Here is a 25,443-nt window from a genome sequence, read left to right as displayed (position 1 = left end):
AGGCCGCTATGGAAGCATCCTGGGCCTCCATAACACCTCAGCAGTGCCACAGGCTGATCGCCTCCATGCCACGCCGCATTGAAGCAGTCATTTCTGCAAAAGGATTCCCGACCAAGTATTGAGTGCATAACTGAACATAATTATTTGAAGGTTGACTTTTTTTGTATTAAAAACACTTTTCTTTTATTGGTCGGATGAAATATACTAATTTTTTGAGATAGGAAATTTGGGTATTCATGAGCTGTATGCCAAAATCATCAATATTAAAACAATAAAAGGCTTGAACTACTTCAGTTGGTGTGTAATGAATCTAAAATATATGAAAGTCTAATGTTTATCAGTACATTACAGAAAATAATGAACTTTATCACAATATGCTAATTTTTTGAGAAGGACCTGTAGAACAATAAATTTAGTGAAAAATTTATATATGGATGTCGGTTTTTTTTGCAAAATTTTACAACTGAAAGTGAAAAATGTCATTTTTTTGCAAAAAAATCGTTAAATTTCGATTAATAACAAAAAAAGTAAAAATGTCAGCAGCAATGAAATACCACCAAATGAAAGCTCTATTAGTGAGAAGAAAAGGAGGTAAAATTCATTTGGGTGGTAAGTTGCATGACCGAGTAATAAACGGTGAAAGTAGTGTAGTGCAGAAGTGTAAAAAGTGGCCTGGTCATTAAGGGTGTTTCAGCTAGGGGGGTTGAAGTGGTTAAAGGGGTTATCCAAGTTCTCAAACAGCCCCCCATGTGCTGGGCCAATCACAGGTAATATACTTACCCTGCTCTGCTCCTTGTCCCCACACCGCACTGCTGCTTCTCACTGCACACCGATGAAAACATCTGGTGTCAGGGACAAGAAGCCAATGGCAGGCGGGGACGTGGACGAACCTTCCTAGCATCGCGGGTGATGCTAGGGATGCTCGTCCCCGCCTCCAATTGGCTTCTCTCCCCCCGACACCAGATGTTTTCATCTGTGTACAGGGAGAAGAAGCAGCGACGGTGCGGGGACAAGGAGCGGCGGGGGGAGCGGGGTAAGTATATTACCTGTGAGGGGCTCGGCACATTGGGGGTCTGTTTGAGAACTTAGATAACCCCATTAAAGGGTTTCTGTCACCAGAAATACCTATATTAAACTGGCTGACATTAGCGATGTGGTAATGTCAGCTGAATCTAACTAGCCTATTCCTAGTTTTATCCATGCCCCCGTTATCCATCTCCCTTAAAGGGGTTATTCCATCACAATGATCACTGTTAAATCTGTTAATGATTTGACATTGATCATTTTTGTAGATATATTTGATTAACCAATTCCCACCGTTTAGGAGAAAATTCATCCCTACTTACCTCATTATTGTCATTAGTTCTCCCCTGGTTGCGGCCACCGATCTTTACCGGAATCCCAGTGGCCGCGCTTGCGCAGAAGTCTCCTTCTTTTCTCCCGGGCCGGGGCGCTCGCTGTCCTGAACGCGCATGCCGCCGCACATGCGCTCTGGTGACTTCTTCCTTGCAAGATTACTACAGAGCCGCGAACGCGCACGCAGGCTCTGTACTATACTGGCCAGGAATAAGTCACCATGGCGCATGCGCGGCGGCGTGCGCATTCAGTCCAGTGCGCGGCCCGGCCGGGAGAAGACTTCAATCAAGATGAATCCCACCCCCAGCCAGAATCCAGGAAGTGAACAGCACGCTGGCAGCAGGTAAGTATGAAAATGTGAAGTGGGATAACCCCTTTAAATACCCTACTCACTGACAGTGATTGACAGCTTTATCATTGTGTGCACAGAAACCTGTCACTCACAGGGGTAGATTTATCAAACTGGTGTAAAGTAGAACAGGCTTAGTTGCTCATAGCAACCAATCAGATTCCACCTTTCATTTTTCACAGCACCTTTGGTAAAGGTGAAAAGTAGAATCTGATTGGTTTCTATAAACAACTAAGCCAGTTCTACTTTACATCAGTTTGATAAATCTCCCCCACAGTATGTAGTAATCAGGACTTGTCAGAGCATACCAGTTCTCCGAGAGGCTGGAAGTGTAATGGGCCATCTACTTACATGTCACCATTGCCGGCCATTATGGCCTTAGTAGTGATTTGTGCAGGAACTGCACGTGACCACTGAGCCTCTGCACATGTCACATTTCTTGTTTTGAGCGTGACCAGGAAGTATAGATGAATGGGGGTGGGACCCAGGAAGGATCAGATTGAGAGTGGTGTGGGATCAATGAGGATAGTATGACTTCTTTTAATAATTTAAAGGGGTTTGGGTAAGTGGTAAATACCTGACAGATCCTGCACTACCACTCAAATTCATCTGGCCAGGCTCTATTTAACTGGCTGCAGCAGTGGCGTTATGTTGACAATACATAACCGCTTCAGCCAATCACGGGCTACAGAGTTGCACCCATCAAGGCTAGTGATTGGCTGTAGCTGTGATGTCACATGTTGTCAACTTGATGTTACTGCTGCAGCCGGGTAAATAAAGCCAAATTGGCAGTACAGATGAGTACTTACCACTTCTTTATTGCAGGTGGATCATGAGTGATCCTGAAACTGGACAAACCCTTTAAAGGGAACCTGTCACCGGGATTTTGTGTATAGAGCTGAGGACATAGGTTGATAGATGGCTGCTAGCACATCCGCAATACCCAGTCCCCATAGCTCTGTGTGCTTTTATTGTGTAAAAAAACCCGATTTGATACATATGCAAATTAACCTGAGATGAGTCCTGTACATGTGATGAGTCAGGGACAGGACTCATCTCAGGTTAATTTGCATATGTATCACATATTTTTTTTTTTTTACACAATAAAAACACACAGAGCTATGGGGACTGGATATTGCGGATGTGCTAGCGGACATCTAGCAACTCATGTCCTCAGCTCTATACACAAAATCCTGATGACAGGTTTCCTTTAATCTATTAAATTATAATTTTTTTGATGTCACTGGTCAGACCCCCCCCATATGACCGGGCTCCTCACACACAATGTACTTACTTTGCTCCCTATTGGCTGCCATCCCCAACGCTGAATGTTTTCATCCACAGTGGGGAGAAGCAGCGACGGCCGTGCGGTAGGGTGGCCAGACGTCCGGTTTTAGGCCGGACAGTCCGGTTTTCAGGCTCCCTGTCCTCCATCTGGCGCAGTGCCTGAACGGACACAGGGATGTCCTCCTTTTCAGTAGCTCACGTCTCAGACAGCAGCATTGTGCTGTCTGAGCGTAAGCTTCAGCAACTGACCGAGGCTTCTCTCACCCCCAGTCAATCACTAGAGCCCCAGATATGGATCCCTGTGGATGACTGAGGGGAAGAGAAGATCCCCGGCTGCCCCCGCTCACCTTCCATTCACAAAGTTCTTCCCTCTCCTCCCCCGTGTTTTTCCAGCTGATGCCGGGGGCGAGGCTTCACTGGCATTGAGGCGTGGCTTTATGTTGTTTGGAGGCGTGGTTTGGGTCATTTTGGGAGTGGTTTGGGGCGTTGTGGGTGTGGTTTGGGCCGGGCCGGCTTTCTAGGGGGAAGCCAGTGGCCACCCTACCGTGCGGGAGTCGGATGCGACGCGGGTGCCAGGGAGCGAGGTAAGTACATTCTGTGTGAGGGGCCCAGGCATATAGGGGGGTTCAGATAACCCCTTTAAACTGGTGTCAGATAGCAATTCTGATAGCACACCTCTTGTTTCACAACACAAAGCTGTTGGATAATCTGAGATCACAAGACCAAAAGTACATACTAATATGAAAAACTGACTGTGATACATAAATCTACCTTCATCAGATAATCTGGAATATATGATAATCCAACACCAACTGAGCGTGATCTTGCTGTATTTGCTTCAGAGGAATTTTGCTGTAAATAAATGTGATGATCTGAAGATAACCTTTATAATATGGATCACTTTATTGATGCACATAATTTAAGGTGTTATCAGACAAATGCACATCAGAAAGATTATTCCTTTATTTTATTACTTATTAAGCTGTTATTCACCAGTTATCTCAAATAGTCCAAATAATACATTTATGCAATCTACTTCTCGTAACTATATTTTTTCATCTGGTCCTCAACCCATTCTCTGTAGGCCGACACTTTGGTGAACACCTGAGGTTTTCTTTCCACTAGACAGTTGTTAGGCCCAAAACTTGTGATTCCTTGAACTTCCCAAGCAGAGTTTGAAGCTGATTGGCAGATCAATGCTCCTTCAGCCCCACTCTAAAAAGTACATGAAATAAAACATTTTACATAAATATAATTACAACTGAAGTTCATGGAGCTGACCCTAAACATGTTAATATGTCTATGGTGACTGGCAAAACTGTCCTCTGACAACTTTCTGATTCTATTATGTTATACTGGTGGTGCCCACTATAAACTAACTCCTACTGGTGAGCATGGCCTCTGGAATGCCCACCTGGTCCTTTGCTCTGCAGTCCAGGTGGTGCCAGTGACCTCCTACCCGTTGTCACACACTTGTCTGCACTCCAATTGCGTCTGGCCACCGTATGGCACCATCACTTTGTTCCTACGGAAACCAGCCCCAATAACAGTGAGGCTGCTTGACCTATCAGGGAGCCCGGATGCCGGATCCATCAGGTTCTGTGTCAGCGTCACATGCTTCCTGAGGCAGACTATTTAAACAGGAAGTTGCTAGCCACAGGTGCCTGTGATTGTTTTTCTAAGCCTTACTATCTAGTTGTGTGTTTGCAACCCTGGATCGCTGACCTTTGACTGTTTCTTTGACATTGCCTCTGATTACTGATTTTGCCTCAGATGTGACCTCCTGGTATTTGACTCTTCTAGTTTGTAACCTTGCCTTTGCCTCCTGACTTTGTCTGACTTTTTTTTTCCTGATTTCACTTTGCTGTGTATTTGTATCTGATTTTGGATCATGATCCGGTACTGGTTTTGCCTGTCTTTCACCTCTTTCCATCTAACTGTTCTTTCCCCTTTTTGCTTTAGGCCTGCGCACTTAGTTAAGAAGGGATTGTCGTCCAGTTGTGGGCTGTCATCTAAGACGGATTGTGCAAGTAGATAGGGACAGTGGTGCGGTGCAATAGGTTCTAGGTCTCTAGCTTCCTGCAAAGGTGTGCTACATGTCTTGCTCGCTCTCCTTTGTACCGACTTCTGCCTGACACTGGATTTGACCCTTTGCTGCCCTGACCTCTGCCTGATCTCCATACTCCATACAGACTTTTGATTGCACAAACTCTGTCTGCTCTAACATTAGTCCCCCCCCCCCCAATTGAGGTGCAATAGTTTTAACCAGCCCATTCCACCAACCCAAACAACATTTTTATGGTGGGAAATAGTAATCTCAAGTCTATGGCCAATGTAAGATTTTGACTTACCTTGCAAGAAGACTTTAATTTTTCTGGAGATTCAAATCCAGCGCAAACCATAGATGTAGTTAATTGGTTCTGCCAAAAACTTGGCTTACTGCAGGTTTCATAGGGCATGATTGGTATTGGCACCTGAAATTTTGTGTGGGTATTAATTCCACCTATAAGAAGATATAATGTATATAATTTTAGATCTGCAATACAGACTTTTATTTATTTATATATTCTTTTATTTATTATATATATATATATATATATATATATATATATTTTTTTTTTTTACTTTTATGAAATTTTATTTAAATCATTCATCAGTTAATGTTTTAACAAATTCCAACCAATAGTCTAGTAGAAGACAGAACAACACATTCCTTTCAACAGCCGTATCCTTTTAAATAAATGGACATCTGTTCTTCTAATTTTTCTTAATCATAATCCACTTAAAATCCCATCGTGCCACCCTGATCTTCACCAACTGTATATCTGTGACCCCATCTAATTACTGCTTTGTGGGAAATAATTGCTAAATTCTCCAGGCTTCTAATCTGAGAACACAAATGCAGTAGAAGAGAAGCTCCAGATTGTGAATTCAGAATATATACAGTAATATTTTTTTTTAATATTATCTACCATATATGCTTGATAATGGTAAGGTCAGTTAAATGTAAGTAAAATTTTTCTAGAATCTGGGCAAATAACAGAATGAGCTTTGTTTCTCACTGTACAGTCACCCAAGAGTATTCATGTACTGTGTGAATTATGCTCCATGTAGTAATTTTCTGTTATATGGTTTTATTAAAAAGAATGTATTTAATTTACCAAAATTGTGTGTTTTACACTATACGGTTATTTAAAATTCCCTAAAATAAATGTAAGATAAAAGTTTCATTAATGCCAGAAATAGGCCGGATCCCCTCCAGGTCTTATTATAGTCAATGGGATCTGGCGGGGAAAGGTAGTATCCGGCTATGCCGGTACAGCCTGACGGAAGATTTTAGCAGTAGTGTGAAAGAAGCCTAAATCCTCTACTAACTATATCAACTGAGAGATAGACACGATCTCATAGTGTATTTAAAAGGCTTTGGTAAAAATCTTACTGTGTGCTGATCTATGGAAGGAAGATAGCCTGCTCAGTACTTACCTCACCGCTACACCGCTGATTCCGTCATCTCAGCAGTTTTGCAGTACACAGGAAAACGAAGGTACACATTTTGTCAGGACTTAAATGGAAGAGCCCACATCCAGTCCCAGTGGTCATGTGTCACAACCAGACAGCTGAGAAGCTCTGACAGAAGCCTTTCAGAACCTCCTCCTTGAGTTTTCTTTGTTTTGGTTTTCAGTTCCTCATCTCGTTAGCCTCTCTCAGCTGTCATGTAGTTGGACTGATTGCATCCCTTTAAATTCCTCCCCATAATGCATTAGTGTGCGGTTTATACAGCTTCCTGGAGTGTGTGTGTGCATGCTGATCCTATTTCTCAGTCTTCTACAAGTTAAGTGTTGTACATTCATTTGTGATTTTCTGTTTGCTGGATCCCAGGTGACCCTGACTCGCTCCGTGTCTAGTGTAGGGAGCCGGTGGTCGTGTCCCTTCACTATTGTAGGGTGTTCAGGTGTTATATAGTCGAGGTACGAGGATATGCGATCATCCACCATTGGGATTATCGCATAGGCTGAGCAGCAAGGGAAAGTGCCAGGTCTTATGCAGGGGTCTCCCTTTTGTTCCTTAGCTTTAGATCCAGTGAGTCATATATTCATGTTGCATTGTCTTGTTTCCTGTACACCTTCCGTGACATTATAAGCCGCCAAAACCGTCTCAAGCATGGATCCGGTTTCACTTTTGGCTGAACGCCTCCAGGGTCTTTCATTGGAGGTAGCTGATCTCCGTAAGACTTTTTCTCAGCTTCAAATGACCGGTTCAGCTGGCGTTCATGGAGTTTGTTCTGAGCCTAAGATCTCGCTCCTGGATACGTTCTCCGGGGGCAGTAAGAATTTTGTGCGTTTTAGAGAGGCTTGCAAACTCAATTTTCGCCTTCTTCCCCATTCCTCTGGTGATGAGGAACGGAGGGTGGGGATCATTATATCGCTGCTCAGGGGTAACGCTCAGTCCTGGGCCTTTTCGCTGCCGGAGGGGGCACGGCCCCTTCATTCAGTGGATGATTTTTTTTAGCTCTGGGTCAGATATATGATGATCCGGATCGTATTGCTCTGGCTGAGTCTAGACTACGTCTATTATGCCAGGGTAAACAATCCGCAGAGATATACTGCTCAGAATTTTGGAGATGGGCAGCTGATACTGGTTGGAATGATGCTGCACTCCGAAGTCAATTTTGCCATGGTCTTTCAGAGGGATTGAAAGATGCATTTGCCTTTCATGAGAGGCCCATTTCCTTGGACTCTGCTATGTCTCAGGCCGTTCGTATTGACAGGCGTCTTAGAGAGAGAGGAGAGATCTCTCCTTCCTGTCATGCTCTCAGCTGTCATGTAGTTGGACTGATTGCATCCCTTTAAATTCCTCCCCATAATGCATTAGTGTGCGGTTTATACAGCTTCCTGGAGTGTGTGTGCATGCTGATCCTATTTCTCAATCTTCTACAAGTTAAGTGTTGTACATTCATTTGTGATTTTCTGTTTGCTGGATCCCAGGTGACCCTGACTCCCTCCGTGTCTAGTGTAGGGAGCCGGTGGTCGTGTCCCTTCACTATTGTAGGGTGTTCAGGTGTTATATAGTCGAGGTACGAGGATATGCGATCATCCACCATTGGGATTATCGCATAGGCTGAGCAGTAAGGGAGAGAGCCAGGTCTGATGCAGGGGTCTCCCTTTTTGTTCCTTAGTTTTGGATCCAGTGAGTCATATATTCATTTTGCATTGTCTTGTTTCCTGTACACCTTCCGTGACATCATGTGAGATCATCAAGTTATGATATGTGATCTTGGCCTTTAAGGAGATGATAATTATCCATGTCTTCCCCTTAATCTAGGGTATTCCAGGGCAATTAGGAGGTTCCTATATGAGGCCTCTCTTTTTGGGGCACCTACTCCGTCCCATTATATGACTTTAGAGCACATTAGGGCCAGTGCATTAGTGTACCCTTTCCGCTGTCTGGGAGGCTTCTTTTTATCTAATCATTTGGTATTTGGGGTCTTGTTAGCCACATAGCTACCCCCCTCATCTAATTATTTGGTATCTGGGGTCTTGTTAGCCACATGGCTCCCCCCCTCCCCCTTCTCATTCAAATTGAGTTGTTATGCGCAGTGGTTCACCTACTGTGAATTTTAAGGCTCAATTAAAAGTGAAGTTTTAATGTTTAGTTTTCAGGGTTGGAGATTTCTCTGATCGCAACAATTGTGATGAGCAAGGATGTGTATTGTTGCTAGTGTGCCCATGATAGCCTATCATGACACAAATGCTTTTGTTGGTGCATCAACTGGCAGGAAGGAGTTAATTTCAGCCACAGGATTATGTGACATATGACCTTGGACAGTCCCCCCCCCCTCAAACACAGTGATAGCTTAATGGCTGGATCAAGGTTGGTGGGGGTCTCCTTCACCTGGGAGCAGTGTTATATAATGTGTGACTAGGCTGGCAATACACATTAGACAACAATCAGATAATCTAATGTGTGTAAGATAACTCTTCCCCAATGTTTGATGTTGGGGAAAACAAAGATTAGGGTACTTTCACATTAGCGTTTTTATTTTCCGGTTCTGTCAAAAGGGCTCAATGCCGAAAAAGAACTGAATGGAGAGTAATCCGTTCAGGATGCATAAGGATGTCTTCAGTTCAGTCATTTTGACCTATCAGTCAAAAGATAAAACCGCAGCAAGCTACGGTTTTAACTCCAGCCAAAAAAACGGAAGACTTGCCTGAATGCCGGATTTTTTCCATAGGCATGTATTAGTGCCGAATCCAGCATTCAAAATACCGGAATGCCGGATCCATCCTCATGCGCAGACTGAAAAAAAGGTGAATAAAATAAATGCCGGATCCGTTTTGCCGGATGATACCGGAAAGATGGATCTGGCATTTCAATGCATTTTTCTGACTGATCAGGCATTTTTAAGACTGCTCAGGATCCTGATCAGTCTTACAAATGCCATCAGTTGGCATACATTTTGCCGGATCTGCAACGGAACTGCTTGCCGGATCACTCTGCCGCAAGTGTGAAAGTAGCCTGAGGCATGTTATGTTTTTAAAAGCCTCATTCTGTGTTCCCCTAGAGCTAAGCGGGCTCCAAAGAGTGTGGCAGCCACTTATTTACCTATTTATCAACCATGGAGGTTAGGACACTGGGTTTCTTCTAGTTGGCAGTACAGGCAGAAGGAACCTTGAAGTGAACCAAGGAGCTCAGACTCTCAGGGGTCAAAGAGGCATAAGGGTACTTTCACACTAGCGTTAAAGTTTTCCGGTATTGAGTTCCGTCATAGGGGTTCAATACCAGAAAAAAACGCTTCCGTTTTATCCTAATGCATTCTTAATGGAAAGAGGAAAGGAATGTTCAGTATGCATCAGGATGTCTTCAGTTCAGTAAAATACTGCAGCATGCCAAAATTCCGGAACACTTGCTGGAATGGCATTAATTTCCATTGAAATGTATTAATGTTCCGGAAAAACGGATCAGTTTTTCCGTATGACACTGGAGAGACGGATCCGGTATTTCAATGCATTTGTCAGACGGATCCGGATCCGGAAAACAAATGCTATCCGTTTGCACACGGATTTCCGGATCCAGCAGGCAGTTCCGGCAACGTAACTGCCTACCAGAATCCTCTAACGCTAGTGTGAAAGTACCCTTATACTATGTGGAAGATTTGCTATTGAAAACACACATTTTTTTTATTTATTTTTTTGTGCACTTTGTTCCAAAAAACTGGCGTGCAGATTTGCATCACATTTGCCACCTGTTATAAACACGTTTCTAAGCATTTTACACCTTGCCTGGCAAGAGGACATGGCTTTGCACTAAAAGTGCATGGCCTAAATGCGTCCCCGTGCACCAAAAAATATGCGCAAAATTTTAGTGTATTTTTGGAGTAAACCTATGTCAACTTATAGTTGGTGTAAACTTACACTAGACTGTTTTTTTTTTGCTGCACAAACACATTTTCTGGTGCACTGTCAAATTTTTGTGTCACCGACGGCATTCCAGTGTAAACCTGGTGTATACCCGGTACTCCAGACTTATAAAGGTCCATGCAACAGAATAGTAAATTTGTCTAATATTAAGACTGTGATTCGTATTTTTAGACCGAGTAAAGTGCGCAGATCTGCCCCAGTGTTACAAGAGAGACTGCTAACTTGTCGGTTATGGTATTACATGTATGTACAGTATGCATGTGCTGTATTGCCCTGTGTGCATAACCCCTTTGCTTCCTGCAGGATTTCCCTGGGACTTACAGATTGCTATACACTGCCTGACCACTACATTGGCTGGCAGTTGGGACAACTCATCACTGAGCTGTCAGCTGGTTGGAGGAGGTTGATAGGGATGGCGTGGGACCAAAAGGTATCTGATGCTAGTAGGAAGGCACTTGTTGTGAAGTCGGTGTGCTGCATCACAGCACCATGGAGCTTGGAGAGTGGATCTAAGGTTGAGTTCTTAGTGCCATTGAGTGTGGTGACTAAATAGCCTGTATCTAGCCTGTACATAACTGGTAGGCCAAAGTCTGTCTGCGTTGAGCAGACATGTGAAACAGGAGTGGCTGCTTGCTGTAGAATGCTTTTCACCAGTGAGGTGGAGAGAATGATGCTAGGCCTTTGTAGAAACCACATTGTGGGTCATCTTTTTTGGGGAAGTTTTCTTACATAGTGTCTTGGGGGTGGACTGTTTGGCAGACCACTTCCTTGGGCAAATTTTGGGTAAGACTGAAGAGACATGTGAGACATGAAGCAAGCTGTTGCTAATGGGATAGAGGATGGGCTTATCATTGGCCTTTGAAGTCAGTTGAGTTGAGGGGGTATCAGGCAAAGTTTGGTTTTGGAAACCTGGCCCAACCCTGGTAGGGAGGGTTGCTGTGGCCTTAATAGGTGCTGATTGTGTAGATGGGTGACTTCAGCGTACCTGGTGGGTTGACCAATGTAAGTGTGGTTCAGGCAGAGTTGGTGTAGAACGGGACTGTGTAGAAGTGTTAACAGAAGAGATTCGTGTCAGGCATTGACACTTTTACTGTTTTAGATTGTTTGGATTTTGCAGCTAGTTGCACCCAGTTCATTTGGTTGTAGTTTGGGGATTTTGGGGTAGCATGAAGCTAACATTTGCTCTGCAGGCATAGCCTTAGAAACTCTATGTAGTAGAAGTAACCTAATGTACTGTCTGTTAACCATTAAAGGAAACCTGTTACCACAAGAATGCAATGTAAGCTACATGCAGCCTATTATAGAGCAGGAAGAGCTGAGCAGATTGATATATGGTTTTATAGGAAAAGATTTAGTAAAATGTATGATTCATTCATGTAAATTTCTACTCATTTTAGGCTTTAAAGTGATTGACAGAGATCTCTGTATGTACAGTCATGGAGGAAAGGTTGTCAATCACTGATAGGACCGCTTCCTTGACTTCAAAGCCCAAAATGAGCAGAAATTTGAATGAATAAATTACAGGTTTTACTGAATGTTTTCCCATAAGACTATATATCAACCTGCTCAGCTCCTCCTGCTCTATAACATGCTCAACGTAACAGGCTCCCTTAAATCATTGCTCTACACCAGGGGTGCTCAGGGTGACATTGCAGGCTGCATATGGCTCCCTGTCCCCAGGTTGTGCACCCCTATTCTAGACAGGTCTACAATGTTCACCTAGTGTGATGTAACCATCAGGCTTTTTATCTATTATACTTTGAAACCTCTAAGAAGTGATACATTATTTTCTGTTCTCTACATCTGCCTGTGCTTGTGTCTTTAGTTAAAGGTGAGCTCTCTGAACTTGACCATACACATGTATTTTATACCAGTTGTGTTTTTCTAGGCATCATCTCTAGGAAACAGGAATCGGGCATGTCTGGCAAGTGGCTTATTCCACTCTCCCTAAGGCCTCATGCACACGACCGTTGTGTGCATCCGTGGCCGTTGTGCCGTTTTCCATTTTTTTTTCGCGGACCCATTGACTTTCAATGGGTCCGTGGAAAAATCGGAAAATGCACCGTTTTGCAGCCGAGACCGTGATCCGTGTTTCCTGTCCGTCAAAAAAATATGACCTGTCCTATTTTTTTGACGGACAACGGTTCACGGACCCATTCAAGTCAATGGGTCCGTGAAAGAACACGGATGCACACAAGATTGGCATCCGTGTCCGTGATCCGTGGCCGTAGGTTACTTTCATACAGACGGATCCGAAGATCCGTCTGCATAAAAGCTTTTTCAGAGGTGACAGTATATTCTAACACAGAGGTGTTCCCATGGTGATGGGGACGCTTCAGGTTAGAATATACTGAAAAACTGTGTACATGACTGCCCCCTGCTGCCTGTAGAAGCTTCATACTTACCTGCGAGCAGCGATGTCTGTGACCGGCCGGGAGCTCCTCCTACTGGTAAGTGACAGGTCTGTGCTATAGGCAATGCGCCGCACAGACCTTTCACTTACCAGTAGGAGGAGCTCCTGGCCGGTCACAGACAACTCATTGGTGTCCAGTGGGCCCCCCCTCCCTCCCCTGTAGTTAACTCATTGGTGTCCAGTGGGCCCCCCTCCCTCCGCTGTAGATAACTTGTTGGTGGCCAGTGGGCCCTCTCCCCTCCCTCCCCCTTCTAATTAAATTCGCCCCCCCTATCATTGGTGGCAGTGGAGAGTACCGATCGGAGTCCCAGTGTTATCGCTGGGGCTCCGATCGGTAACCATGGCAACCGGGACGCTACCGCAGTCCCGGTTGCCATGGTTGCTTAGCAATTTGTAGAAGCTTCATACTTACCTGCGAGCTGCGATGTCTGTGACCGGCCGGGAGCTCCTCCTACTGGTAAGTGAAAGGTCTGTGCGGCGCATTGCCTATAGCACAGACCTGTCACTTACCAGTAGGAGGAGCTCCCGGCCGGTCACAGACATCGCTGCTCGCAGGTAAGTATGAAGCTTCTACAAATTGCTAAGTAACCATGGCAACCGGGACTGCAGTAGCATCCCGGTTGCCATGGTTACCGATCGGAGCCCCAGCAATTACACTGGGACTCCGATCGGTACTCTCCACTGCCACCAATGATAGGGGGGGCGATTTTCATTAAGAGGGGGAGGGAGGGGAGAGGGCCCACTGGCCACCAACGAGTTATCTACAGCGGAGGGAGGGGGGGCCCACTGGACACCAATGAGTTAACTACTGGGGAGGGAGGGGGGCCCACTGGACACCAATGAGTTAACTAGAGGGGAGGGAGGGGGGGCCCACTGGACACCAATGAGTTAACTACAGGGGAGGGAGGGGAGGGGCGGCCGCACTGGCCAGCAATGAGTTAAAAACAGGGGGGGGGGGTCTGCCCCCTGCTGCCTGGCAGCACCTGCCAGGCAGTAGGGGGCAGTCATGTACACAGTTTTTCAGTATATTCTAACCTGAAGCGTCCCCATCACCATGGGAACGCCTCTGTGTTAGAATATACTGTCGGATCTGAGTTTTCACGAAGAATATACTGTCGGATCTGAGTTTTCGGATCCGTCTGTATGAAAGTAACCTACGGCCACGGATCACGGACACGGATGCCAATCTTGTGTGCATTCGTGTTCTTTCACGGACCCATTGACTTGAATGGGTCCGTGAACCGTTGTCCATCAAAAAAATAGGACAGGTCATATTTTTTTGACGGACAGGAAACACGGATCACGGTCTCGGCTGCAAAACGGTGCATTTTCCGATTTTTCCACGGACCCATTGAAAGTCAATGGGTCCGCGAAAAAAAACAGAAAACGGCACAACGGCCACGGATGCACACAACGGTCGTGTGCATGAGGCCTAACCTGATTTTCAATGGGTATACAGCAAATGTACCAAATGCATATACACCCATCTGTCATTTCGGTCAATATGGTAAATGGATAACAAACAGGTGTCTTGTTTTATGTGTACGGAAGCAATGAAAATAGAGTACCTGTCTCAGCAGTGGTCCAGCCTGCCCAGTAGCAAATATCTCCAGATGAGACGGTCTCCTCAGAATAAGGCAAGCAAACTGGATGTATATTGGACACCTTTTTGGACAGGTGCAATAGAGCTATGTCATGATAATAGACATTGCCCTGGGAGGATACAAAGTCTTTATGTGTGATAAAAGCATCAGGCCCAATGCATGGCTCACGAGAATCAGAGGCAAAGCAAACCCTCCATGATTCAAGCTTCTGGTCACTGTAAAGAGAAATATATCATACTTAGGCTTGGTTCACTATTGATTTGGAGGCTGCGTTTGGAGGCATAGTTGCAAATTCTGGCATATCTGGCAGGAGGTGACCGTGGCGGGTACTTCTATGGGAGTGCCCTGGCTATATCTGTTATGTTGGTTCTGAGGCTAGCTCTTTAATGGGGGCACTGGGGCTGTAAGTGTTCTAAAGCCAATATCACCGGTTCTGTTGTGGCGGTATCATAGCTTATGCAGAATTTGCTGTAGTGTGCTTCAGGCAGAAGAATAATAGTAATTATTAATATTAAGAATGTCCAGTTCTATTTTCCAGCCCTTGACTATAGCCATTAAGAAGAACAGTATTTACTTGTATATGCTGAATTATGTACCTTGCCTTCTCTACCTATTAGCCTGTGTAAAAAGCTGTGGGTCTTCTGTTTGAAAGAATTGAATAGACAGATGTCTTTTTTCAGCCTTATACACTATAAACTATGTTACTAAAGTGATCTTTTACTCTCCTATCCTTGTTTGTCATCAGACTATGCTTCCCTGTGCAAGGGCAGTAAAGCACAGAGTCAGGTTTGATCTATTTGTAGCCAAAGAGAACAATAGTAAGCATAGCTATGATCTTTTTAATCAGGGGTGTAGCTGCCATGGAAGCAGCGGCTGCTATGGGGCTTGACCTCAGGAAGGGGGCCAGGAGCAGGAGAAATGGATTTATTTTCAGGGCCCAGGGAGAAGTGATTATGGTGCTCCGAGTCCTAGAACTGGTTGTTACTCACCGCCCCCTGGTCTTCCTCTCTGGGCGCCTGTCAGCACACAGCTTTAGGACAGGACATAGTGTGTGTAGGAGTGCACTGTAACCTAAAGCTGTGTGACATCAGGTCATGTGTTCAGCATGTGTTCGGCTGGTTTCATCTGTCACTGCTCTAAGGGCGGTACGCATCACTCCCTGAGCTGGGCTGGGTTGGATCAGGTGACCTCATTGACCAACCCTGGCTCTCCTACACATACTTAAAGGGAACCTGTCACTGGGATTTTGTGTATAGAGCTGAGGACATGGGTTGCTAGATGTCCGCTAGCACATCCGCAATAACCAGTCCCCATAGCTATGTGTGCTTTTATTGTGTAAAAAAAACCTATTTGATACATATGCAAATTAACCTGACTCATCTCACGTACAGGACTTATCTCAGGTTAATTTGTATATGTATCAAATCGGGTTTTTTTACACAATAAAAGCACACAGAGCTATGGGGATTAGGGATTGTGGATGTGCCAGCGGCCATCTAGCAACCCATGTCCTCAGCTCTATACACAAAATCCCGGTGACAGGTTCCCTTTAAGGGGCTCAGCCCTTTTCCCAGATGCCTGAGTGTTAAGGTCCTAGTCTGTTGCTAAAGAGCTTGATAACCACTTGTGTTCTTGATCTATACTTCGTCCCTGGATTCCGCTTATCGTCTGATCCCTGCCTGTTTGCTTTGTGTCTCCCATTGCCGACCCAGATTGCCTGACCTGTACCTGTGCCGCCTGCCCTGACCTTCTACCTGTCTGACTATGCCTCTGCCTCATCCTTCGGTTCCTGCTTTGTTGCTCCTGGTAATGACCCTGCCTGTCTACCACTCCTGTACTGCTGGTACCTATCTTAGGTATCTCCTGGTCCGCCTGGACCAGCTGCTACTGACTCTGGGACTGCTCTGGGGTGGCAACTGGTAACTACCCTAACGGCCCAAGTCTATCCTCACCATCAGAGGCTCTAGCGAAGACCAGGTAGTTGCTTAGTCACGCCTCTCCAGGGTAAAGCCAGTCAGTAGCACAGTGGGTTCACATCCACTGATCCGTGACAGTACACTCAGGCCATGGATCCCACTGGTCATCCCAAGGCTGCCGTTCATGATCTGTTACAGGAATTAAAGCGCCAGAGCGAACCGCATGATTTCTTCATGCAATTCATGCAAAATGTTTCTGCTTGTCTGGATGCGATCTCTTCTCCAGTCACTGCAGGGTCGCCAGTCGCTGCTACTCCTTCTACGACTACACCGGTGAATCCGGATCAGAGTGCCGCTGGTGAGATACTCCCTCTGCCAACCCGCTATGGTGGTGAACCTAAGACCTGTCATGGATTCCTAAATCAGTGCCTGATCCACTTTGAGTTACATGGGCAGAGGTTTCCCATTGAGCGTTCCAAGTTTGCCTTCATTTTCGCCTGCTGTCTGATGAGGCCCTTGCCGTGGCAAATCCTATATAGGAACATTGAGGTCCAGAGACCAATAATCTGCAGTCTTTTCTGGCTACTTTCTGGATGGTCTTTGAGGAGCCCAGCCACTCGTCCTCTGCTGCTTCAGCTCTGCTGCATTTACGTCAAGGTTCCTCGTCTGTGGGTCAGTACGCCATCCAGTTTCGTATCCTGGCTGCCGAACTTGCATGAAATAATGAGGCCCAACTGGCGGTGTTCTGGGAGGGCCTTTCTGACTGTATTAAGGATGAACTAGCTGGTCGCGACCACCTGTCTACTCTGAATGACCTTATCACATTGGCTACAAGGATTGATATGCGTTTCAGGGAACGTTCTAAGCAGGTCGCAAGTACCAGAAGACCACCTTGTTTGGCTCCATCCTTCCAGAGACCGATCCCACCTGAAGTGTCCATGCAAATAGAGGGCCTTCGACTGTCTGACCAGGAACGCCTACGTCACAAAGCAGAGAACCTGTGTTTGTACTGTGGATGCAAGAGCCACTTTGTGCGTAATTGTCCACAAAAGCTGGGAAACAACAATGTCCAGGATCAATAGGACAGGTGGTCCTATACAAGGAGAAGCCTATCCGAAACGTTCAGTTCCGGTGACTCTCTCTCACAAGTGAGTCACACTGTCTGTGCCTGCATTCTTGGAATCTGGGTCAGCCGGTAACTTCATTCAACAAGCCCTGGTCCATCAGTATCGGCTTCCCACCATTCGTCTGGAAAGCCCTTTGTCAGTGACCTCCATAAATGGATTACCACTCCCTGGATCGGTACTCTCTGTACCCCTTAAATTACAGATTGGGGTTCTGCACTCTGAGTTGATCTCCTTCTATGTGCTGCCAGCCTCCGTGAATCCAGTTATACTTGGACTACCCTGGCTGTGTCTGCACACTCCAGTTCTGTACTGGCACTCCAGTCAGATACTGCATCGGGGAACATCTTGTCACTCCACCTGCCTAGCGGAGATCCGACCTGCTTCCTCGCCTTCTGTACCTGTAGACCTGCCTGGACTTCCGCAGCAGTATGCCAGTTTTGCAGATGTCTTTAGTAAGAAAGACGCATAGACCCTGCCTCCTCATCGTTTATATGACTCACTTCCAGAGACTCAGGCGATCTCTGACTACACCAAGGAGTATCTGGAGAGGGGGTTTATCCAGAAATCCACTTCACCTGCCGGTGCCGGGTTCTTCTTGTGCAGAAAAAAGATGGATCCTTACGGCCCTGTATCGACTATCGAGGTCTGAATAAGGTCACGGTAAAAAATCAATACCCTCTTCCGCTAATCTCCAAACTCTTTGATACGATCCGGGGGGCTAAGGTCTTTACCAAACTCGACCTGCGGTGCATATAACCTTGTCTGCATTCGAAAGGGCGACGAGTGGAAGGCTGCTTTCAACACTCGTGATGGACACTACGAGTATCTCGTCATGCCCTTCAGTCTGTGCAATGCTCCTGCGGTATTCCAAAAGTTTGTTAATGATATCTTCCGGGACCTGCTCTATATATATGCGTGATCGTGTACCTAGACGATATACTGATTTATTCTCCAGATGTAATCACTCACCGGAAGCATATACAGTCTTACACTGGTTGAGGGAAAATCGACTCTATGCCAAACTTGAGAAATGCACCTTTGAGAAGACTACTGTACCGTTTTTCGGATAAATCATCTCAGATGCCGGAATACAGATGGATCCTTAAAAATTGAAGACGATAATGGATTGGCCACACCCACCAAGTCTTCGGGCTATACAGCGCTTCCTGGGATTCCTACCGGCAGTTCATTAAGAATTTTTCATCCCTCACATCTCTGATCTCCGCTCTTACTAAGAAAGGGGTGAATGCCAAAGACTGGACTCCTGAGGCAGAGGCCGCTTTCGTCCAATTAAAGAGCTATTTTGCCTCTGCTCCTGTACTGCGACATCCCGATGACTCCTGCCAATTCTTTATAGAAGCCGGTGCTGTTTTACTACAAAAAGGTTCTATGGGCAAGATGTTACTTGTGGATATCTCCAAGCTCTTCTCCCCCACTGAGAGGAATTATTGTATAGAAGACGGAGCTTCTAGCCACAAAACTCGCCTTGGAGGAGTGGCGTTATCCATTGGCGGGAGCCCAGCATCTAGTATTAATTTTCACTAGTATTAATCTTACGTATCTGCAGACAGCCCAGTGTTTGAACCCTCGCCAAGCCAGGTGGGCACTCTTCTTCTCCCGTTTTGATTTTGAGTTGCACTTCCACCCGGCTGAGAAGAACATCAAAGATGCTGTGTCTCAATCATTTTACTTTTCTGACCAGGAGAAGGAGCCCCAATACTTGATAGAGCCTGCTCGCTTGATCACAGTTGCTCCTGTCCTGGTAAGAGACATTAATCCCAGGAAGACATTCGTGCCATCTGCCAAAAGGAAATGTGTCCTAATGTGGGGGCACAACTCAAAACTGGCCGGTCATCCCAGGATCCGCAAGACCACAGAACTAGTGTCTCTCCACTAATGGTGGCCCATAATGTCCAAAGATGTGTGTGACTATGTCTCTGCTTGCACCCAGGGCCAGATTAAGAGCATCATGGGTCTGGTGCAGAAGATTTTAATGGGCCTTTTTATAGAAAAAAAAAAACGCAACACAGAGCAACTTTTTATAGCACAAATAAAATGTGAATTTACGCAAAATTACACATGTGAAAATACGCATGCATAAAGTTTGAAGTGTGAACGGGTCTGCGTAATCCCATTCAAGTCTATTGGACTAAAGTTCATGCGTAATTTTGAAGCAGATTTACGCACGGGTTTGCGTGGGAAAAATCTGCTGTGTGAACTTAGCCTAAGTGTACATCTCTGGCCACAGTTTAAATATACAGCCATCTATATAGATGGCTGTATTGTGTATAGCCACCCCCAAGGCGTTAACTAGTGCTGCTGGATATGTCATTCAGGAGCATGAAAAAGCTATTCACGTCTAGCTTTTCCATGCTCCTGAATGGCATATGTGTTTATAAAAGCTAATCTATTATAAGCAGATATGCCATTGAGGAGCTTGGAAAAGATAGGTAGGCAAGAAATAGTCACCTAGCTTTTCCATGCTCCTGAATGGCATATATGCTTATATGCATACATGTTTATAATAGCCAAGCTATTATATGCAGATCTGCCATTCAGGAGCATGGAAAAGCTAGGTGAGAAAGTCACCTAGCTTTTCCATGCTCCTGAATGGCAAATCTGCCTTTAGGCATATCTGTTTATAATAGCTGATCTATTATAAGCAGATATACCACTCAGGAGCATTGAAGAGCTAGGTGACTATTCCTCACTTAGCTTTTCCATGCTCCTGAATGGCATATCTGTTTATAATAGATCAGGCTCAGCTATTATAAAGATATACAGTGGGATGCGAAAGTTTGGGCAACCTTGTTAATCGTCATGATTTTCCTGTATAAATCGTTGGTTGTTACAATAAAAAATGTCAGTTAAATATATCATATAGGAAACACACACAGTGATTATTTGAGAAGCAAAATTAAGTTTATTGGATTTACAGAAAGTGTGCTACAATTGTTTAAACACAATTAGGCAGGTGCATAAATTTGGGCACTGTTGTCATTTTATTGATTCCAAAACCTTTAGAACTAATTATTGGAACTCAAATTGGCTTGGTAAGCTCAGTGACCCCTGACCTACATACACAGGTGAATCCAATTATGAGAAAGAGTATTTAAGGGGGTCAATTGTAAGTTTCCCTCCTCTTTTAATTTTCTCTGAAGAGTAGCAACATGGGGGTCTCAAAACAACTCTCAAATGACCTGAAGACAAAGATTGTTCACCATTATGGTTTAGGGGAAGGATACAGAAAGCTGTCTCAGAGATTTCAGCTGTCTGTTTCCACAGTTAGGAACATATTGAGGAAATGGAAGACCACAGGCTCAGTTCAAGTTAAGGCTCAAAGTGGCAGACCAAGAAAAATCTCAGATAGACAGAAGCGACGAATGGTGAGAACAGTCAGAGTCAACCCACAGACCAGCACCAAAGACCTACAACATCATCTTGCTGCAGATGGAGTCACTGTGCATCATTTAACCATTCGGCACACTTTACACAAGGAGATGCTGTATGCGAGAGTGATGCAGAGGAAGCCTTTTCTCCACCCACAGCACAAAAAGTGCCGCTTGAGGTGGGCTAAAGCACATTTGGACAAGCCAGCTTAATTTTGGAATAAGGTGCTGTGGACTGTTGAAACTAAAATTGAGTTATTTGGTCATAACAAGGGGCGTTATGCATGGAGGAAAAAGAACACAGCATTCCAAGAAAAACACCTGCTACCTACAGTAAAATATGGTTGTGGTTCCATCATGCTGTGGGGCTCTGTGGCCAGTGCAGGGACTGGGAATCTTGTCAAAGTTGAGGGACACATGGATTCCACTCAGTATCAGCAGATTCTGGAGACCAATGTCCAAGAATCAGTGACAAAGCTGAAGCAGCGCCGGGGCTGGATATTTCAACAAGACAACGACCCTAAACACTGCTCAAAATCCACTAATGCATTTATGCAGAAGAACAAGTACAACGTTCTGGAATGGCCATCTCAGTCCCCAGACCTGAATATAATTGAAAATCTGTGGTGTGACTTAAAGAGAGCTGTCCATGCTCAGAAGCCATCAAACCTGAATGAACTAAAGATGTTTTATAAAGAGGAATGGTCCAAAATACCTTCAACCAGAATCCAGACTCATATTGGAACCTACAGGAAGCGTTTAGAGGCTGTAATTTCTGCAAAAGGAGGATCTACTAAATATTGATTTCATTTCTTTTTTTGTGGTGCCCAAATTTATGCACCTGCCTAATTTTGTTTAAACAATTATAGCACACTTTCTGTAAATCCAATAAACTTCATTTCACTTCTCAAATATCACTGTGTGTGTCTCCTATATGATATATTTAACTGACATTTTTTATCGCAACAACCAACGATTTATACAGGAAAATCATGACGATTAACAAGGTTGCATCCCACTGTATATGCCTATAAGCAGATATGCAATTCAGGAGCATGGAAAAGCTAGGTGAAAAAAATCATCACCCAGCTTTTCCATGCTCCTGAATGACATGTATAAATTATACAGTACACAGTATAATAGGTGAGGTGAGCCAATGCTGATTTACTTACTGCCTATGAGTTGTTTTCTGGGCAGTACACTGAAGGCTGCTGAACGCGACTCACCGCTGGCAGCACCCCTGACTCCACGCAGGAAGAATTTTGATCTTCCTGCGCGCAGCAGCAGTCATGGTCTTTCACTTTACGGCATGGCCTAGGCCCCAGGGGAGGAGTCTGACGTGACGACGCAGCGCGGCGTGCACAGCTGACCTGTCACCTGACCTGATCTGTCAGCTGTCACTGTCCTGGTGAGTTCTGTAAAGGGTCGGCCTGGGAGATTTCTCCTTGCGTGCCGGCCCTGTCATCATCTGACAGTCGGCACGGTTCGGTCCTAGTAAAGGGTTGCGGGGTGGCCGCCAGGCAACCACAGCGAGGCGGCCTATGCGGGCCTAGCTCCGATTGGCCTATGCGGGCTGCTGGGCCTATTTTCATGCAGGGGCCTGGAGCTGCAGCTCCATCCGCCCCTACGTTTATCCGGCCCTGCTTGCACCGTCTGTGCTCAGAACAAAATCTCCAGGAGCAGACCACTGACCCTGTTGTTAGCCCTACCTGTTCCTGATGCTCCATGGCAACACATTGCCATGGAATTTATTGCAGATCTGCCCTCTTCGGCTGGATGTACCGTTATTTGGGTGGTCGTGGACCACTTCTCCAAGATGGCGCTCACTTCGTTCCTTTGACTGGACTGCCTTTGGCTGCAGAACTTGCTAAACTGTTCATTAAACATAACTTCCGTCTGCATGGTTTACCTGGGCACATTCTTTCTGATCGAGGAGTCCAGTTTACATCCAAGCTCTGGAGAGCTCTCTGCCGACTGCTAGAAATTGACCTGGACTTCTCTTCCGGTTATCACCCTCAAACCAACGGGCAAGTAGAGCGGGTCAATCAGATATTGGAGAACTATCTTTAGCATTTTGTTTCCGCTCAACACGACAACTGGGTACAACTGCTACCTTGGGCAGAGTTCTCCTATAACAACCACACTAGTGAGTCTACTGGATCCCTTCCATTCTTTGTCGTTTTTGGTCAACATCCTCGTACTCCTCTTCCTGTTCCTGTATCTTCCGGCGTGCGAGCTGTGGATTCCTTTTTTTAGAGATTTTTTGAATATTTGGTGTGACACCAAGATCTGCATCAACAAAGCGGTGACCAGCATGAAGACAAATGCAGACAGGAGAAGAAGGAGACCACCTCAGTTCTCGTCTGGGGATAAGGTATGACTTTCCTCCAAAAACATCCACTTAAGGGTCCCCAGTTTTAAGTTTGCTCCCATGTTCCTTGGACCTTTCAAAGTATTGAGGAGGATCAACGAAGTGACATATAAACTACGTCTACCTCCCTCTCTGCGTATTCTCAATGCCTTCCATGTCTCCTTACTGAAAATTTCTCAATGGCTCCTTCTACTCCAACTCCGGTATCAGAGAATGTTGACAAGGTATTTGAAGTCAAGGACATCCTGGACATCAAGAAATGTGGTAGGAAGACCTACTATCTTATGGACTGGAAGGGATTTGGTCCTGAGGAGAGATCTTGGGAGCCGCAGGGGAACATTCATGCTCCGGATCTGATAAAGAGCTTTCTGTCTCGTTGTGGACTCAAGAAGAGGAGGCGTAAGGGGGGGGGGGTTCTGTAACAGCGACTGCTATGCGATGCTGTTCCCCTGCTTACCGCTGCGGTCCCGGGTTCCATGCTCTTCGGTGATCGGTGGCCAGTGCTTTCCAGTTCCCACTGCAGTCCGGGACACTCTGTTTGTGTGAGTGATGTTGCTTCTGAGGATTCCACTCCACAGCTTCCATTCAGCCCTGGACACAGCATGTGCTTGGCTGGTTTCATGTGTCACTGCTCTAAAAGCGGTACGCATCACTCCTTTGGCTGGGCTGGGTTGGGTCAGGAGACCTTGTTGACCAACCCTGTATCTTATTCACATATTTAAGGGGCTTTTACCAGATGCCTGACTGTCAATGTCCTAGTCTGTTGCTAAAGAGCTTGCTAACCGCTTGTGTTCCTGATCTATACTTCGTCCCTGGATTCCGCTTATCGTCTGATCCCTGCCTGTTTGCTTTGTCTCTCCCGTTGCCGACTCGGATTGCCTGACCTGTGCGCCTGCCCTGACCTTCTGCATGTCTGACTACGCCTCTGCCTCATCCTTCGGTTCCTAGCGGCCCAAGTTTATCCTCACCATCAGAGGCTCTAGCGAAGACTAGGTAGTTGGTTAGTCACACCCCTCCAGGCTACAGCCAGTCAGTAGCACTATGGGTTCGCATCCGCTGATCCGTGACAGCGACACTGTAGGAAACATACAGACAGCAGCTGTTGGGCTTTGTCTGAGAGAGTGATTTTGACTAGCCACAGGTGTGGGGGTTGCATGGAAGGAGGCGGGCTGCGAAGAAGTTCCTGGGGGGGTGGCCCCATTCAAAAATTTGCTGTGGGACCCAGTCATTTCTAGTTACGCCACTGGCGCTTGCTGTGCCAAGATGCTGGCTAGACATGAACAGAACTCCAAGTACAGATCTGATGCATTCTGGCAGTTAAGCACAGTAGGCACAATGACATCACTGCATCACACCTGCCTGCGCTAATCCATTAATCAAATCGTGACTGATTGCTCTTTGCTCCACCATTGTATTCAACTTTATCTGCTTCGTGAGGATGTGTATGCAGTTGAAGTAGGTGCCACACAAAAACTTTTACCAGCACTGGTCTCTAGTTGTAGATACCGACTGTGCCAAAGGTGTACTGGCTGGGTGGCAACCCTAGTCATTTTTTCACAGTAGACATGCTCCATCTTGCAGAGTATGGTGCACATTATACCTGTCACCAGTGATGGTCAGTTCAGTGTTCGCCAGCGAACACATGCGGGCTGCCATCTTTAGTAAGGTAGACTCACCCGTCAGGCGATGCACAGGTAAGCCCTTGCCTGTGCCGGGAGCCGGTCTGAAATCAAATGCAGTCACCGGGAGCAGGCAGTTCCGAGAACAGCCCAATGAAGGCCCCCGGCGGCTGTTCTCGGAACTGCCTGCTCCGGTGACTGCATTTGATTTCAGACCGGCTCCCGTCACAGGCACAGGTAAGGGCTTACCTGTGCATCGCTGGACGGGTGAGTCCACCTTACTAAAGATGGCAGCCCGCATGTGTTCGCTGGCGAACACTGCGAACTGACCATCACTGCCTGTCACTATGTAAAGATGCAAAGGTTAATAAATACCTCCTCACTGGGCACAGTCTAGGTGTGAGACAATCTGTGCCACATCCTGAGATGTAGATCCAGCACTAAATGTAATTGTGATACTTACATGTCTATACAATGAGCAGGTAGGAGAATCCATTGTGAATGTATTAGTGATCCTGCACATCTGTGCTCAAATGGTAGATATGGTCTGGAGCGACTCTGCAACCAAACACATGGAGAAAGTCAGTGACCAGG

At 45.8% G+C, this 25,443-nt stretch overlaps 1 protein-coding gene across 2 annotated transcripts in view; it reads right to left on the bottom strand.

Annotated features, from left to right (window-relative positions):
* Positions 1 to 3,954: 3,954 nt before the first annotated feature.
* LOC122925600 (chymotrypsin-like elastase family member 2A) overlaps positions 3,955 to 25,443 on the bottom strand; it is a 29,567-nt gene continuing 8,078 nt past the window's right edge. Inside the window, exons 1-4 of one of the 2 annotated variants that reach the window (XR_006387637.1) lie at positions 15,417 to 15,546; positions 14,392 to 14,642; positions 5,344 to 5,495; positions 3,955 to 4,207 (exon numbers count right to left, since the gene is read on the bottom strand). Coding sequence is in view for 1 of the 2 variants with exons in the window: in XM_044276960.1 (XP_044132895.1) it covers positions 4,025 to 4,207; positions 5,344 to 5,495; positions 14,392 to 14,642; positions 25,313 to 25,407 (681 nt within the window). In the remaining variant the exon portion in view is untranslated. Of the gene's footprint in view, positions 4,208 to 5,343; positions 5,496 to 14,391; positions 14,643 to 15,416; positions 15,547 to 25,312; positions 25,408 to 25,443 lie in introns of those variants that run through there. The other variant, XM_044276960.1, reaches the window with a different exon arrangement.

Source organism: Bufo gargarizans, chromosome 1, assembly GCF_014858855.1.
Source record: "Bufo gargarizans isolate SCDJY-AF-19 chromosome 1, ASM1485885v1, whole genome shotgun sequence".
NCBI classification, from domain to species: Eukaryota; Metazoa; Chordata; class Amphibia; order Anura; family Bufonidae; genus Bufo; species Bufo gargarizans.
Note: the sequence above shows the minus strand (reverse complement) of the source record. Positions and strands in the feature narration are given on the sequence as shown.